Source organism: Myxocyprinus asiaticus, chromosome 30 (assembly GCF_019703515.2).
Source record: "Myxocyprinus asiaticus isolate MX2 ecotype Aquarium Trade chromosome 30, UBuf_Myxa_2, whole genome shotgun sequence".
NCBI classification, from domain to species: domain Eukaryota; kingdom Metazoa; phylum Chordata; class Actinopteri; order Cypriniformes; family Catostomidae; genus Myxocyprinus; species Myxocyprinus asiaticus.
Window position 1 is genome coordinate 42804762 of NC_059373.1, and position 17352 is coordinate 42822113.

At 40.8% G+C, this 17352-nt stretch overlaps 1 protein-coding gene and 1 long non-coding RNA gene across 2 annotated transcripts in view; one reads left to right on the forward strand and one right to left on the reverse strand.

Moving 5' to 3' along the window:
* LOC127420797 (uncharacterized) overlaps positions 1-17352 on the forward strand; it is a 59341-nt gene that overhangs the window by 29639 nt on the left and 12350 nt on the right. The window lies entirely within an intron of this gene.
* psmb10 (proteasome 20S subunit beta 10) lies at positions 1939-8346 on the reverse strand. Its single transcript, XM_051663287.1, has 8 exons — positions 8098-8346; positions 7436-7529; positions 6061-6158; positions 5824-5964; positions 5568-5683; positions 4592-4650; positions 4276-4427; positions 1939-2166 (listed from the first exon to the last, which is right to left on the reverse strand). Exons 1-8 carry the CDS (start codon positions 8160-8162, stop codon positions 2055-2057), a joined length of 837 nt encoding a protein of 278 aa, XP_051519247.1. The 5' UTR covers positions 8163-8346; the 3' UTR covers positions 1939-2054.

The window sequence follows — 17352 nt, forward strand, 5'->3', positions numbered from 1 at the left end:
TTCCCTTCGCGGCAGAGTGACCTGATTTGCTAAAAAGACTTTGGGCGGAACTGCCTTCAGTATGAAAGAGAAATCTTAATGGGCGGGTATTAGCGTCTCGGAAGTTGCCTCTAATTGGCCAGGTACAATGGTTTCAAATAATAATTGTTCTAACTCTTAAACGGTTAGTTCACCCAAAAATGAAAATTATCCCATAATTTTAGATGTATATGGCTTTCTTCTTTCAGCCAAACACAATCTGAGTTATATTAAAAAATATCCTGCGTCTTACAAGCTTTATAATGGGAGTGAATGGTACCTTATATTTTGAAGCCCAAAAAAGTGCATCCATCCATCATAAAAGTAATCCATACGGCTCCAGGGGGTTAATAAAGGCCTTCTGAAGTGAAGCGATGCATTTTTGTAAGAAAGATATCCATATTTATAACTTTATAAACTGTAATCACTGGCTTCCGGTAACGGCTGTCCACGGGTTCTACGGTGAGAAGTGACAAACACGGAAGCGTGCGTTGTTTACAGCAAAGGAAAACAGTGAAAAGAAGTGAGTCCCTGGTCGGTGTACTCCGGTTCAAACAAATAGGGCTGGGCAAAAAACTCAATCTCCTCTTCTATTATATTGAAATGCTCCGACATTTTTCTTTAAAAATCCTCGTTGTTGACTTCTAATTCGTGACCGGCATTTTGTTTTTGCTTCCGCGTTCGTCACTTCTCACCGGAGCTTACGATACGCCTACGTCATACGCCGGAACTCGACTCTCTCGTGAACACGCGGATGGCCGTTACTGGAAGCCAGTGATTATAGTTTATAAAGTTATAAATATGGATATTTTTCTTACAAAAGCACATCGCTTCGCTTCAGAAGGCCTTTATTAACCCCCTGGAGCCGTATGGATTACTTTTATGATAGATGGATGCACTTTTTTGGGCTTCAAAATCTAAGGTACCATTCACTCCCATTATAAAGCTTGGAAGAGCCAGGATATATTTGAATATAACTCCGATAGTGTTTGGCTGAAAGAAGAAAGTCCTATACACCTAGGATGGCTTGAGGGTGAGTAAATTATGGGATAATTTTCATTTTTGGGTGAACTAACCCTTTAACGGTGTATTTTGCCATTCAATTTAAAGTTTCTCAGTGACATTATTCGGGTTGTAATAAATTCATGGTCTATGCCACTGATAAAACAGCACAAAACGATGATCCCAACATGGTACCTGATACTTTTCTCAGCGCTGGTTAGGATGGTCCAATCACAGTTGTTTTTGATTACTGTATAATCGTATTTTACAATTTAATGTATTATCCAATTAAATAACAATAATAAATACATTCAAATATAGAAATGTTTTGAATAAGATAAAAATAAATAAATATAAAATGCTGAGATTTAAATGCGCCTGGACTTTTCAGCAGTAACACGCCCCCTTGGGAAAAATTAAGCGGCCAATGCTCCTTTTATCGCTACAATTTTTATTTTCACTACAAATTTGTTGTCTTAACGATTTTATTTGTAGTTGTTCAATCTGTGCTATATTCTGTGTAAACTAGAATCTGTGGTTCAGTGCAAAGATAGATATGTCACTTTTTTTGCCAGAGGCTGAAATGTTTGTTTCAGTTTGGGATTAACTCAGATTTCCCATCACGTTGAAGAGTGTGTGTGTCTGTATAAAACATAATAATGACATCTCTAAATAAAAATCTAATTTTACTGCTTAATATTCATAACTGTGAACCAACAGTAGCACCTAACTCTACTTGTGTACAAGTATGAATATTTATCAGAAGACAGAATAGTCAATTCTCAAGATTTGTGAAAGTATTACTTGTCCATTTTTGTAAAACTATCTTGTGCAGTTTAGAGGCAAATGGCTGTGTGCAATGTGCAGGAAAGCTTCTCTTAAAAAAGGATAATATGGAATTCTATTTTAACCACAAAATAACAGTTTCTTTTTATTTTTGTTATTCAAATTTCATCAAATACATATGAAACCACACACTGTATCTCTCCCTGGTAAAGGCAGATGAAGAAAGTGCACTGATGTTGTTGATGGTCTCATTCAGTGTCCATCACTTGAACAGATTCTTCCACAACATCCAGTGTTAATGGAGTCACTGTTTTAGTGAGTACAGCAGTAGTGCCCGGCTTGTATCTGTATGAGCCCTCCCTAGTGCAGTGGAAGAAAGAGAGATTTGAATGTTAAGTTGTTCTTTTTATAAATATGGTATAGATATACATGATTAAAGTCAACATGAAATCCAGATTGACAGTATTTACATTCCTATTCTAGTTCCTGGTCTTGTTGTGCATGTATTATTGGTAGACATTCCAAAATAAAATATAGTCAGCAAGCCCTCTTATTTTTCAAAAACAGGATATTCTCATTGAATATCCTGTTTCACATATGGGTTGTGAATGACGTTTTTTGACTTTAAAGACCATGTCCCCAAACATTATAGTCTCATGGTTATATTGAAGATAGAAGCGCAAGTGATATTAGAAAGTTGAGGATTATTTGAAAACAAAAATTTGATCAGGTCAAGTGACAGTCACAAAAGAAAAGCGTATGTCAATGCACACCTTCAGCCAGAAAAAGAATTAAGTACAATAAAAACAGACTGTTCTACCTCTACATTCTTGTTTTATTTGTCATTTGAAACTTAAGTTTAAGTGAACCACCCCCAAAACAGGTTGTGCAATCAGCATGCACAGCGATAGCAATCAGGGTTTGACCATGTGGCTTTGCATTTGCTGAGGACAAAGTTTGTATGTGACGTTTTATCCAAGCCATTCCAACATTTAATCACAAGCAAGTCAGGATATGAATTATATTTATCAACAATTCAATTTTCACTAGATAAAATGACAATTCTTAATACCAGGAATGCTATTTCTACTTGTGAAAGTGCTATTTTATATTTTATGTCAGTAATTACATTTACACTAGTAAAAACTTTCATTCTTGATATCAAAAATGGAATTTCAATTAGTGAAAAACATAATTCTTGAAATCTGTAATTGCATTTACTTTCTAGTAGAATTTCATGGTGATCTGTCATTCACTCATGTTCAAAACACAATTACAGATATCTATAGTATAATTCACTTCTTACTAGTTGAAATTTCACTTATCAGCAATGCATTCTTACTAGTAAAACTTATCATTTTTTTATATTGATAATTACATTGTTACTAGTACAAATGTCTATTCCTGCTACCAACAACTGAATTACAATATATCTGAAAATTTATTTCAACTGGGGGCCTGGGTAGCTCAGTGGTAAAAAACGCTGGCTACCACCCTTGGAGTTCGCTAGTTCGAATCCCAGGGCGTGCTGAGTGACTCCAGCCTGGTCTCCTAAGCAACCAAATTGGCCTGGTTGCTAGGGAGGGTAGAGTCACATGGGGTAACCTCCTCGTGGTCGCTATAATGTGGTTCGTTCTTGGTGGGGCGCGTGATGAGTTGGGCGCGGATGCCGCGGTGGATGGCGTGAAGCCTCCACACACGCTATGTCTCCATGGCAATGCGCTCAACAAGCCACGTGATAAGATGTGCGGGTTGATGGTCTCAGATGCGGAGGCAACTGAGATTCATCCTCCGCCACCCGGATTGAGGCGAATCACTATGCGACCACGAGGACTTAAAAAGTGCACTGGGAATTGGGCATTCCAAATTGGGTGAAAAAGGGGAAAAATCCCCCAAAAAAAAGAAAAAAAAGAAAATGTATTTCAACATGTTCGATCTGGTATTTCAGATATCTGGAATTGGATTTCAGATATGAATAAACTGAAGAGCAATTAAAGATATTTTAAAAGGATTTCTTACTAGTTGCAATCACATTACAGATATCTGAAATGAACACTGCCACTAGTGAAAAACTAAATGACCAATATCAAAAATTAGCACTTTCCACAGTAGTAATTCTATTCCTGATATAAAGAAATATGATATCTATATTTCATATCCTGTACATGATGAAAAGTTAATTTGACCTGCCACAGACAGTTCTTCTGCATGAGAAGAAACTCAATGGTCACTGGCACGGCTCCGAGTGCCCGCCCCACGAGTGACAGCGATAATATCAAACACAACTGAAGTTGGCTTATCGTCAGCAGGGTCAGTATCTCAGCAGAGAGTTGAGCTGCTGTGGCTGTTAGTGCTGAGTGACTCCCTTTGATTCTCCAGTGACTATGTACATGGAGCTTATGACTAGATGGTGGCTTTAAATGTATATTAAGTGCTGTTTTCCATATTGCACTGGTCTCGGTGTCTTACCTCTGTCCTTTCTGAGCAGGCTGGTCATAACCCCTCAGATAATCCACTCCTTTCTCAGTGATCACACACAGATCTACGTTACTGCCCGATCCCAGATCACAGAAGATCCCCGCAGCGATGGCATCTCGTACCAGCTGCTTACCATCCTCCAGCTGTTCATTACAGAAGAGTTATATAAACATAGGTTTGACAAACAGAAACAAAATAAAAACGAGAAATTCAGAATAAAGAAGTGATTGCATTTGTACTGAAACAGCACCCAATGATCACATATGAGAATATGAATATATTCTCTGTAAAAACAGTTCTGTCTCACCGCCATATTTGGCTTGTAACGATCTTCAAACACAGAAATGGCAGCAGCTGCACCAGACCCTGAAATATATATTTTTGCAATATGAGAGCAGTTGAGAAAATACACCATCCTGTTAAATGAAACCGATCAGCCACAACATTAAAACCACCTGCCTAATATTGTGTAGTTCCCCCTCGTGCCGCCAAAACAGCATCAACCCACATCTTAGAATAGAATTCTGAGATGATATTCTTCTCACCACAATTGTACAGAGCGGTTATCTGAGTTACCATAGACTTTGTCAGTTTGAACCAGTCTGGCCATTCTCTGTTGACCTCTCTCATCAACAAGGCATTTCCATCCACAGAACTGCTGCTCACTGAATGTTTTTTGTTTTTGGCACCATTCAGAGTAAATTCTAGAGACTGTTGAGTGTGAAAATCCCAGGAGATCAGCAGTTACAGAAATACTCAAACCAGCCCATCTGGCTCCATAATTAACAGGGAGGCAACTTTTCTCAATTCTTACCACTAGTTTTATTCAGATGGAATGATTTTTTTAAGAATACAGCTTACATTATGGCCTTTCTCTTGTTTCCCAACTAGGGATGTTAATGAATACTGATTATTCATTGTTAAAGATCTGATCAATTGCGCTTCTCATAAGCTTAATCAATTTCAGTACAATTGCTCTTTTAATCACATGGGATGGAAACACGGCTTTATCCGCACCTTGTTTGTTCGATATTATGGTTACACGCATAAATTAAATTTGCAACTTGGATGGAAACATAGCTATAGATGAACATTAAGTTCACTGCATAAACAGTGACAGTGTGTTTAAGTACTACATGACAACAAGCATTCTTGATCTGCCGATCTCCCTGTATCATCCACACTGACAATCACGTCAGCACTCGCCGGAAGAGCACGCAGGTACATTCACCTGAAATCTCACCATCACCAGTATAGAGGGATGCTATTTACTGAATTCATACCCATGGTAAGGAAAGGAAGTTTATCATAAGAGCCATGAGGGTAGACACTGTAGAGCTGTGGCCCGTCAACATCCACACCGCCCACGATCAGAGAGGAACCGATGTGCCCCTGATACCTAAAAAACAACAAACAAACAGCTTCCTTCATTAACTGTTGCCCTGTATACTTTAAAGACACAGTGAACTTGTGATGTATCCATCATTTTGACACATCGGTTCACCATATTGGGTCACAGAATGAGCATCACGCTTTTACCTAAACAGCATCTGTTTGAGCTGTCTGGTCACCGTGACGACGAGAGGAGGTCGTCCAGTACTGAGTGAATGCAGCTCCACGTTTGATGACATCATCTGAGTGGTGACTTCAGCATCAGCTGCAACACCTGCACCACAACAGCTACAACAAAACACTATTCTCAGTCACCAGCAGCTGTAAAATATCATTTTGTGCACTGTCAAGGAAATGAGAAACCATTCAATCTGATTCACTCACTAGATTTTGGGGGCTATGTAGTGGATCTTCATACAGTTTTTATCAGCCACAACCATATCATCTGTAGCTCTGGTGTCTGCTCCTAAAATCACTCCATCCTAACATGAAATACATTTTTATTTATATCATACATAATCATACATTTATAATCATATATTTATGCAATTCATATTATAATTTAAAATACTGAACATTTTCCAAAACGTTTGTTTAAATACCCCAAATTCAATATTTTGTAGAGTCAACTTGACCTCTTTTGTACTCCAGTCATACAGTGCAATAACTCACTATTGTTAATTGGTGCATGTGGTTAATTATGGATGAAATAATAACTCAAATATTTCTTTCATATGTAACTAAATGGGTTATTCATCCGAAATAAAATGTCAAGAAAATGTCCTGGTCCTTTTGTTCTCCAAAATCAAAACAAAACAAATAAGAAATTGTATTTTGCATTTAGAAAATGAAGCCTATTTTAGAGCCATTAGGATTTTCTGAATTGTGACATTATTTTAATGACAGTTATGGACATTTTACCCCCCAATTCTTATTAAGCAACATGAAAAAAGATGGTTATTTTTATATTCTCATTACCGCAATGTGAATATTTTTTTTTTTTACTTATAATCGGTAAGTATTTATACATCTTAGTAGTACTCCCTTGGTACTACCTTTCATTTTCACTTATTTTAATAATAAAAAAATCACTGTTCAACAGCATCTTTTTGAATGTATCCACCTTATTTTTCAGCGAAACTAGGATGCCGCCATTATCAACCTTGAAGGTGGACCATTTCTGGTATCAAAAATTCTACATTATGCTACTTTATATTACAGGCTGGCAATATATGTCATCATATTATTAGCATTAATTATGATTTTCATAAACTCATTGGTTTTGAAGGCATATAGTTTTACTGTTTATTGCATTTTGCCATTGCTTTATCACACTGTTGCACAGGCAGAATGAATGAGAGATCAGATACTGACAGGACAGTCCTCCGCACCATCTGACATGCCTCCACAAACTTTACACAACCAGCAGAGAGCAGAAAGCCGCTGGGCAAATGCTGCTTTAACTTTCTTTGCATCAAAACTGCATCTTGTTTCATCTTGGCAAATTAATCTCCATTCTTGTCAGAGAGCATTCTCTCTTTCTTAGCGGTGTATAGTAAACAGACACGCAGAAATAATGTCACAATGCAAAAAAAATCTTAATTGTCCTTAAAATAGGCTTTATTTTCTTTATGAATATCAAAATCTAATTTCAGATTTGTTTTGTATTGATTTGTGGTTGAATATGACCTGGACATTTTCTTGTCAGTTTTTGTGAGAATCACCCACATAAACTGCTCTTTGACATGCCAAAACAGACCTTGAATATCAAGCCAGCGATGGTGGTACCCGTCTTCCTGGCTTTTGGTGCACTGTAACCTTTCTCTGATAAGTTTGCCTCCAGAACAGCATTTCTTTGAAGAAAACACAAACGTGCACTAGTTTAACAAATGATACACTCCAAAGTTGTAGGCTCAAAGGTAAAGCAGTCCTGCTTTATACATCTAACTCTTAGACAATCATTGTTTGTAGATGCAAGAGAAATCTGAGATCTGATGAGTACTGTGATGGTACCATGGTACACTGATGGTAACAGACGCCATGGCACTTTGTGTCATAGTACTGAATGATTGCTTTATTCAAGTACCATTACAGTCCATGGTACTCAAAATCAAAGTGTTACAGGTACTTCAAATAATACCATGGTACTAACATAGTATATGTCCAAAAAACATGGTGTGGTACAACAGCAACATGCCATTAACATGGTACTGTACCTTTTGTTAGTGTTGGATGTTTAGGAGTAGGCCAAGTCTACTCATTCATAACATTTCTATGTTTCCAAACCTACAAACAATAATTTTTTTTTTTTTTTTTTTTTTAGCTATAACCTGTGCAACACTTCATGAACATTAGTAAATAGTAATCATTGTCTATCTTGATCACATCAGTGTTAATATAAAGCGAATAAAGGCGTCTTACCTGCGCGTGTTCTCAAAAGAGAATCCTCCTGTCGGTGTTTGCCACTGTGTCGAGCTGTTCAGCATCTTTCACCTGCACTATATGATAAATATAGCAATAGCAGAGCTCTGAGAGTCCGAGTAGAGTAAAAAAATTACTTTCCTATCCACCGCTTTTAAGCGTTTACTCTCAGCTCTAAACACAGCGTCGGTGCGTCAGCGCTTTTTACACCTAAACAGTTTTCTTCTTTTACTTTCACTTTGGACACATAGAGGTTGCCAGGTCTCTGTTACAAAACCAGCCCAATTGCCAATCAAAACTAGCCCAATAACCTATAAAACTAGCCCAATCTCAAAACTCAAAATATGCCACTCCCAAAGCTAATAAACATTTTTAAAGTCCCTACAGTCCACTTTCTGAAGATTTCCCTTCATTTGTAGGCCTAGTTGAGAGCACAAACGCAGCGCATAATAAGAATTCCAGAGTACACCATAGAAAATTTCCATGTGCTAAATTGGCCAATGTAAATCTAATAAATATTTCTAAACAATGAACTCTGAGGTTGATCATCAATTGTTGGTGTCATGTGATTTCAACTAGATCCACTGCATTTCAGATGAAAATGATCTCAAATAATTAATTCAAATATAATTCATACTAGAGATGCACAGATAGCATTTTAAGAGAATGAGTATGAATACAATACTTTCTTTTTGATACTTACATGGAGCATAACTTCACTATTAATAACAAAATACAGGACACTATTGATCACCAAGGTATCATAACATCAAAATAGCTGTTTTAATGAAGTGTAATTATATTGGGGAGTTGATGAAACTTTATACATACTTAGTTTATTATACACAGACACTATAACTATAATAGTCATTTTTATGTAAAACAAAGAGCTTTTGTTAATTTCACTGCCCTTTGGTTATTCACATTTTCTCTTTATCGGTAACACTTCACAATAAGGTCTAAGGTCACAATAAATACACTATAGAACATTTAATGCTCATGCATTTCCACAGAGAGACCATAAAGTAATTCTTTTGCTATTGTTTTGCTAACATTAAAATAATTTTAATGCATTTTTGTGTTCTAACATACCATTTAAAATAAATAACAAAATATCAATCTCCAGAGCACCATGACAGTATCTATTAAACACATCAACATATTTGAAATGTTTGACCTGTGCTAGTTGTCACACTTTTTACTCCAGTAAATATATCTCAGAGTAGGTGGTGGTAGGATTATTTTTAAAATTCATATGCTGTTTATGTAGAGCCACATACACTCAAGTCTTGGCTACAAAAATTACATTTCACCATTATTGCCCAGGAAAAAAGATAAAGCTAACTGAACACACGTTGACCTTTTGTCCACAAGGGGTCAGTTGTCCCAATGGAACCTGCCATTAAAACCAGTGACATAAGTTTCATGTGAACATCCATGTGATTTTCCCTGATAGAATTCACAAAAAATATATTGTAATTTAAGAGGGTTTTGAACTAGGTGTTTAAAACCAGCATATAAAACCACTGCTAGAGAAAGCGCACATTTGTGTAATTAGACTTTTAACTCAAAACATTTACTTAAATATAGCACTTGTGACAACTTCCCCTCCCTATATCAAAATAATTTTGCTTTAATAATTATATCCCTTTTCAAAAATAATTAAAATCTTTCACAATGTAGAACTGGCAATCTAAGGTGAATGAATAGATCATACTTATCTTAATAAGTGGGGAAGGCAGATTAAGGCAAACTATGTTATTAATAATGGCAGATTATTTACAGCAGAATTTCAAACGAAATTTAAATTGAGGGCTGGATAGGACTAAAAGTCACCTTGTTATGCAGGCAAAATTGTGTTATTTTGTTAAACCTTGATGTACCCATGGATGGAAAGTGCATGCATGCACAGATCACATTACTCTAGAGCTAAAAAAAAATCCTGCATTATCTTTGTCACAGCTGTAATTAGCCTTTTGAAAAATGGTGTAACTCAAATGAATTGAAACACTACATGGAATATTTTTAAAAGTACCACTGTATTTACAAGTTTTAACACTGCCGGACCATTTAAAATGTGAATAAAAGTAGTGAAAATGGTGACCAGTTACAGCACCTAAAATATATTTTCCTGTCAGGTGTATTTTGTTGATTCATGTCTTTTATTTTGAAAAGTTTAGTTCCTGTTCCCTAGTCATGTGATGTCTTGTTTTCCCTCCATGTTCATGTGTCATGTTTTCATTGGTTTATTGTTTAATTATCTTGTTATCAGTTTTGTTTGTTCATTGGTTTATGTTCCCCCATGTCTTGCATTTAAGCCCTCATGTTTTCATTGTCTGGTTGTCAAGTATTGAATGTGATTGTAGACGTTCATGTCAAGCCACGTTCATGTCAAGCCACGTTTAGTTCATGTGTAGTCAGGGTTATTGGTTCTCACTTTGTAAATAAACTGCACTTGGGTTCTTCATCTCATCATCGTCTTCGTCATTGCCATCATTGTCAGCAGCCAACATGGTTACATTTCCCTTAACCATTAATACTCATTTGGACATAAAATCTTAAAAAGTTGATTTAAAAAAAATCGTGGATGTCTACCTACTGTAGAATTTAAAGGAAATCCTCAAAAATAGACTGTTTGGCAAACACACACTTTAGCAGCCGCACTCCTATCATTCTCTTTCTGTTTCAAATTTAGTAGTAGGCATGGAAGGCCTACTATGAACCGTGTGTAACACACAATTTGAACATACTGTATACAATATGCACAGCATGATGTGATGCCTGATATGCAGACCTAGTGTTATTTAAAATTATACAGTTAAATTCCATGGTTACTTTGTTGTTTTTATCTCTGTCCTCACTGTCATTTATATACAGTACTACTGATATAGGCTTATGTATATAACCTTTAATACACTGTAAATTGTTGCTGACAGCTTGCTTCATATTTTCAGTTCAGCAACAATTCAAGGGCAGTGTACATTTAAATTTAAATAGCAAAATGAAATATAAAATAAAAAAAAATCATAAATCACCTTATGAACTAATTAGGGATGCACCAATACCATTTTTTTCTCAATTATCTGATTCCGATACCTGAACTCTCAGTCTCAGCCTATACCGTTCCGATACCAGCGTTGTTGTTTTTAATCAGTTTAGAAAATTACTGTGTGGAACTGACTGGGAGTACTCTTTTATGTGTAAAGAAGCAATGCACTCTAACTACAAATTACTTCATTATAAAATAGAGAAAACATTTATAAAACCTTACGTTTTATACCTTACCTTATTAAGAAAAACTTTAGTTCTAACTAGTCTGCTGGATGCATCAGCAAAATTAACAGTAATTCCAGTGTAAATCTTCAGTAGAGAAGAAGCCAGTTCCCTATCTGTCACTCACTCGACGTTGTGTCGATGTAGTGACACTAGGGGTCACTCTTGGGAGCCCCAAACACCTCTGCTTTTTGAAAAAAGGCCAATGGGAATTGGCGAGTGGAATTTTCATGCCACTCCCCCAGACATACGGGTATAAAAGGAGCTGGTATGTAACCACTCATTCAGATTTTCTCTTCGGAGGGGAGCGGTTGCATTCAGTGCACTGAATTAAATTTCTCCCTACCGATCACCTCAAACTGCTGGATTTTATGGCGCATTTCAGTGGCTTCTCCCCCTCTGCACCCATGGAGTGCAGAGAACGCCCCTGGGCGCTTCGGCAGAATAACAAAAAGAGTACATTCTAAAAAAAGAGTATATTTTCAATTCTAAAAAAGTGGCACATACGGAATGTCTTTTTAAAGATGCCTTTCCGTTTGTGTGTTATTCCTGGTTGCGGTCGTTATCTCTCCGCTTCTGATGGCCACGATCGATGTCTTATGTGTCTGGGCGCTGCCCATGCGGAGACTTCATTCGTGGATGGGTCTTGTCCTCATTGCGAGAACATGATCATGGCAACGTTGCGGTTGCAGCTTGCCTTCGTAAGAAAGCAAGCCACACCAGCGGCTCCCCACCTCGGTCCTTCTACCTACGGGTATGAAGCCACGTCGGTTAGCACTGGGGGTGATTTGGGGACTCCAGTGGGACCACCTCCGTCGGGTAACCCCCCACGGACCTCCCATTCCTCAGCACGCTCGCTTGCCCCGGTCGGGCTCTCGGATGAGACCGCTGGCTCGTCTCAGGGTGAGTTCAACCTCTTATTCGGGGCCCGGGAAGGCGATGAGCTATCGAGCGCAGCATCGGAGAGCAGGCTCATTCACTCTGATGCAGAGGCTTTGGCTGGGCTTCCCCCTTCGGGTATGGTCGCCCAATCTCAGGCCGATGCGGAGATGATGGACATGCTTTCCTGGGTTCCGGGAACCCTTCACTCTCCCCTGAACCCTCACGGCTCTATGACTGGTTCCTGGGCCCAGAGCGCCTCTCACGGCCGTGCCCCGCCCCGGTTCCTTTCTTCCCGGAAGTGCACGAGGAGCTGACAAGATCGTGGTGGGCACCTTTTACTACCCGGTCCTGATCTTTCAGCTCCCCCACTCTCACTACCCTCGATGGTGGGGCGGCCAAGGGGTATTCAGTGATCCCCCAGGTGGATAAGGCGCTCGCGGTGCACTTGTGCCCGCAGAGCGCCACCACCTGGCGTGGGCGCCCGAAGCTCCTGTCTAGTGCCTGTAGGTTTACGTCGTCTCTGACGGCTAAGGCCTATGGTGCCACTGGACAAGCCACCTTCGCCCTGCATGCCAATGCTCTCCTGCAGGTACACCAAGCCAAGGCGCTAAAAGAGCTGCACGAGGGTAGTTCTGACCTGGGATTGATTCAGGAACTACGCTCAGCGACCGACTTCGCTCTCCGGGTGATGTAGGTCACGACGCGGTCTCTCAGGCAGGCGATGTCTACCCTGGTGGTCCAGGAACGCCACCTTTGGCTCAACCTGGTCGACATGAGAGAGGCTGACAAGGCACGGTTCCTTGATGCCCCCATCTCCCAGGTTGGCCTCTTCGGTGACACCGTCGAGGACTTTGCCCAGCAGTTCTCGGTGGTGAAGCAGCAGACAGAGGCCATTCAACACATCCTGCCTCGGTGCGGCTCAAGACCCCGCACCCCGTCTGCTCATTGTCAAGGGCGTCCTCCTGCAGCAACAGCACAGGCTCCACTGCAGCCCGCCCCCGCGGCCCGGCCCCAGAACCCTAGGAAGGCTTCGAAGCGCCACTGAGATGGGTGACCCAGGGACGAGGAGACCCGCTTCTATGGAGCTGGTAGACAGACCACTCCATCCCCTGGTGGAAGGCTGGGAGGAGAATCTTTTGTTTCATTTTTCGCCGAATGCCCAAGAGGCTGCGGTACCCAAAACTTCAACAAAAGAGTGGTTTCCTTGTTCTCTGGGTCACATGTCAGGTGTGCATGGCCGTCGTCACAGCCGCTGTCCACCGTCCCATTTTGGCAGGTTTGGCGCTCCAGCGGCTGACCCCCCGCCCCTGCGCGCCCAGCTGTGGCACAAACATGCCCACACCGGGTTGGTTCCGACGGACTGTGGGGACAATGTTCCTCCTCCCCCCTCCTCCACCAATCTTATGGTGGGTGTCCGGAGCCAGGTAAGTGCTTCGATGTCTCTGGACTCAGCACGGTCACGGGGTTCGAGCCCCCTCGACGTCCTGCCGCGAGGCCCCACCCGCCGGTACATCCGATGTGATTATCCCCTTGGTCCCCCTCGCCCGGAGTTTGGATGTGTAGCTCGCGCTTTCCAACCCGTCGCGATGGCTGACCCGGACCGTCCGACTCGGCTACACGATTCAGTTCGCCAGGCGCCCGCCCAGGTTCAGCGGCGTCCATTTCACCTCGGTGAACTCTCACGTGATCCTGAGACCCCAACCGGGCTATGTGCCCAAGGTTCCCACGACCCCTTTTAGGGATCAGGTGGTGAACCTGCAAGCACTGCCCCAGGAGGAGGCAGACCCAGCCTTGGCATTGCTGTGTCCGGTGCATGCTTTACGCATCTATTTGGATCACACGCAGAGCTTTAGAAGCTCCGAGCAGCTCTTGGACAGCGGAAAAGGAAGCACTGTCTCCAAACAGAGGATCGCCCACTGGGTCATTGATGCCATTGTGATGGGGCCCTGACCAGTGGCGCCTCTTTGGCAGACATCTGCAGAGCAGTGGGCTGGGCAACACCCAACACCTTTGCGAGGTTCTATAATCTCTGGGTTGTACCTGTTGGTAAACTTCTTCCTTCCTCTTCCTTGGGCAGAGGCCCCTCTGCCCCCGGTCACCATGTTTGTAGCAACTCCTCCCCCCTCGAGTGAGTGACAGATAGGGAATGTCCTGGTTACTTTCGTAACATCCGTTCCCTGATGGAGGGAATGAGACGTTGTGTCCCTCTTGCCACAACATTGAACTACCCACTGAAATGGCCGGGACCTTATCTTGGCTCCTCAGCACAAAACCTGAATGAGTGGTTGCATACCAGCTCCTTTTATGCCCGTATGTCTGGGGAAATGGCATGCAAATTATACTTGCCAATTCCCATTGGCATTTTTTCAAAAAGCAGAGGTGTTTAGGGCTCCCAAGGGTGACCCCTAGTGTCACTACATCGACACAACGTCTCGTTCCCTCCATCAGGGAATGGAGGTTATGAAAGTAACCAGGACATTCTCTTTACACATTTTTGTTAACTTGTTTCTGGACTTGTAAATGAATTCATAACTCTAATAGGATATCAGTCCACTTTTCATTCAACCAGTCAATTTTTGGACCGAATCAATCTAAATATTATTTTAATTTGTAAATGATAATACTAATAATAATAATAATAATTATACAGTTGAAGTCAGAATTTTACCTACACTTAGGTTGAAGTCATTAAAACTCATTTTTTAACCACTCCACAGATTTCATATTAGCAATCTATAGTTTTGGCAAGTCATTTAGGACATCTACTTTGTGCATGAGATGAGTAATTTTTCCAACAATTGTTTACAGACAGAATGTATCACTTTTAATTGACTATATCACAATTCCAGTGGTTCAGAAGTTTACATACACTAAGTTAACTGTGCATTTAAGCAGTTTGGAAAATTCCAGAAAATGATGTCAAGCCTTTAGACAATTAGCCAAATAGCTTCTGATAGGAGGTGTACTGAATTGGAGGTGTACCTGTGGATGTATTTTAAGGCCTACCTTCAAACTCAGTGCCTCTTTGCTTGACATAATGAGAAAATCAAAATAAATCAGCTAAGACCTCAGAAAAACAATTGTGGACCTCCACAAGTCTGGTTCATCCTTGGGAGCAATTTCCAAATGCCTGAAGGTACCACGTTCATCTGTACAAACAATAGTATGCAAGTATAAACACCATGGGACCACGCAGCCATTATACCTCTCAGGAAGGAGACGCATTCTGTCTCCTAGAGATGAATGTAGTTTGTTGCAAAAAGTGCAAATCAATCCCAGAACAACAGCAAAGGACCTTGTGAAGATGCTGGGGGGAAACAGGTAGACAAGTATCTATATCCACAGTAAAAACGAGTCGTATATCGATATAACCTGAAAGGCTGCTCAGGAAGAAACCACTGCTCCAAAACCACCATAAAAAAAGCCAGACTACAGTTTGCAAGTGCACATGGGGACAAAGATCTTAATTTCTGGAGAAATGTCCTCTGGTCTAATGAAACTAAAATTGAACTGTTTGGCCATAATGACCATCATTATGTTTGGAGGAAAAACAGCGAGGCTTGCAAGCCGAAGAACACCATCCCAACCGTGAAGCATGGGGGTGGCAGCATCATGTTGTGGGGGTGGTTTGCTACAGGAGGGACTGGTGCACTTCACAAAATAGATGGCATCATGAGGAAGGAAAATTATGTGGATATATTGAAGCAACATCTAAGACATCAGCCAGGAAGTTAAAGCTTGATCGCAAATGGGTCTTCTAAATGAACAATGACCCCAAGCATACCTTCAGAGTTGTGGCAAAATGGCTTAAGGACAGCAAAATCAATGTATTGGATTGGCCATCACTACGCCCTGACCTCAATCTGACAGAAAATTTCTAGTGTAATAGTTTGTTCTATTGTGTTTACGTTCTCTCCTTCATATGTTTCAGGTGCCATTGGCACGCAGAATCAGCGTTTCCATGGGAACCTTGATTGTTTCCATGGGAATGCTGATCATGCCAACTTTCAGCTAGCTGTCGGCACCTGCCCCTTGTTTGTTTCCTGCTTATATTTACCCCACTCTGTTTCGTGTTCATTGCTAGATTGTTGTTGTGTGTGTAGTTACTCACTGCTCTCTCTCTGCCCTAGTTGGTCCTGTTATGTGTTTTCCCTATTGGTTGCCAGTCTTCACCACAGTGCCCGGATTGTGGTTACCTTCCTGTTGGTTTCTTCGCTCGCCTCGAGTCTTCACCTGAGGATTCCTCATTGGTTATCCCTCTACACTACCACAACGCACTCACACCAACTAACACACTTTCCTCCAGAGGATTACTTGCGGATCTGCGCTCCAAACTACCAAAATGCACACAAGCCTATGAACACACTGCAGTCGGTGCTGGGTTCTCTCATGCTTTGCCAGCTCAGCTGTGTTATGTTGTTGTTAATAAATTCTGTTAATTTTGCCTCCGCACTCGGGTCTCTGGTCTCATCTTTGATAGGATTTAGATCGGGCTAAAACGTTCTGATCCAGATAAAAATTTCAGTATCGGAGCCGATTGCAATCCAGGTATCAGATCAGTGTATCCCTATAACTAATGCAGGTTTTTAACCCTGAGCTTGTGTTCACAATGGCATACTATCCATATTACTCTCACTGTTTTTGCCAAACACAGAAATAATAGAAACAGAAAGAATAATATTTAAGTAAGCATTCAGTACACGGTCTATGTGTTTCATGGAGGGCACCACACAAGGTGCATTTTGTTCAACACAGTTTTGACACATGCTGAAATTGGCTCAGTAGATCGGCGCCCCTGAAGTGATGGTGCCCTAGGCTGGTGAAAACAAATTTCATGGTTCCTGAAAATACCTGCCAAGTGGTGGGGGCGTAGTCGAGCACCGGCTTGTGAATGGAGAGTGAGATCGGGAGCTGAGAACGGTCATTGATTGTCTCTAACAGTTGTTTGTCATTGCAGTGAGAGTGGAGATGGATTTAAGAGCAAGCCAGACACCAGTGTGGGAGAGAGAGAGAGACACACGCAGCAGTGTTTATGTGTGTGCTTTTGTGTTATGCTGGAAAGCGAATCTGTGTTGAAAAAATAAATACCCTTTTGAGTTG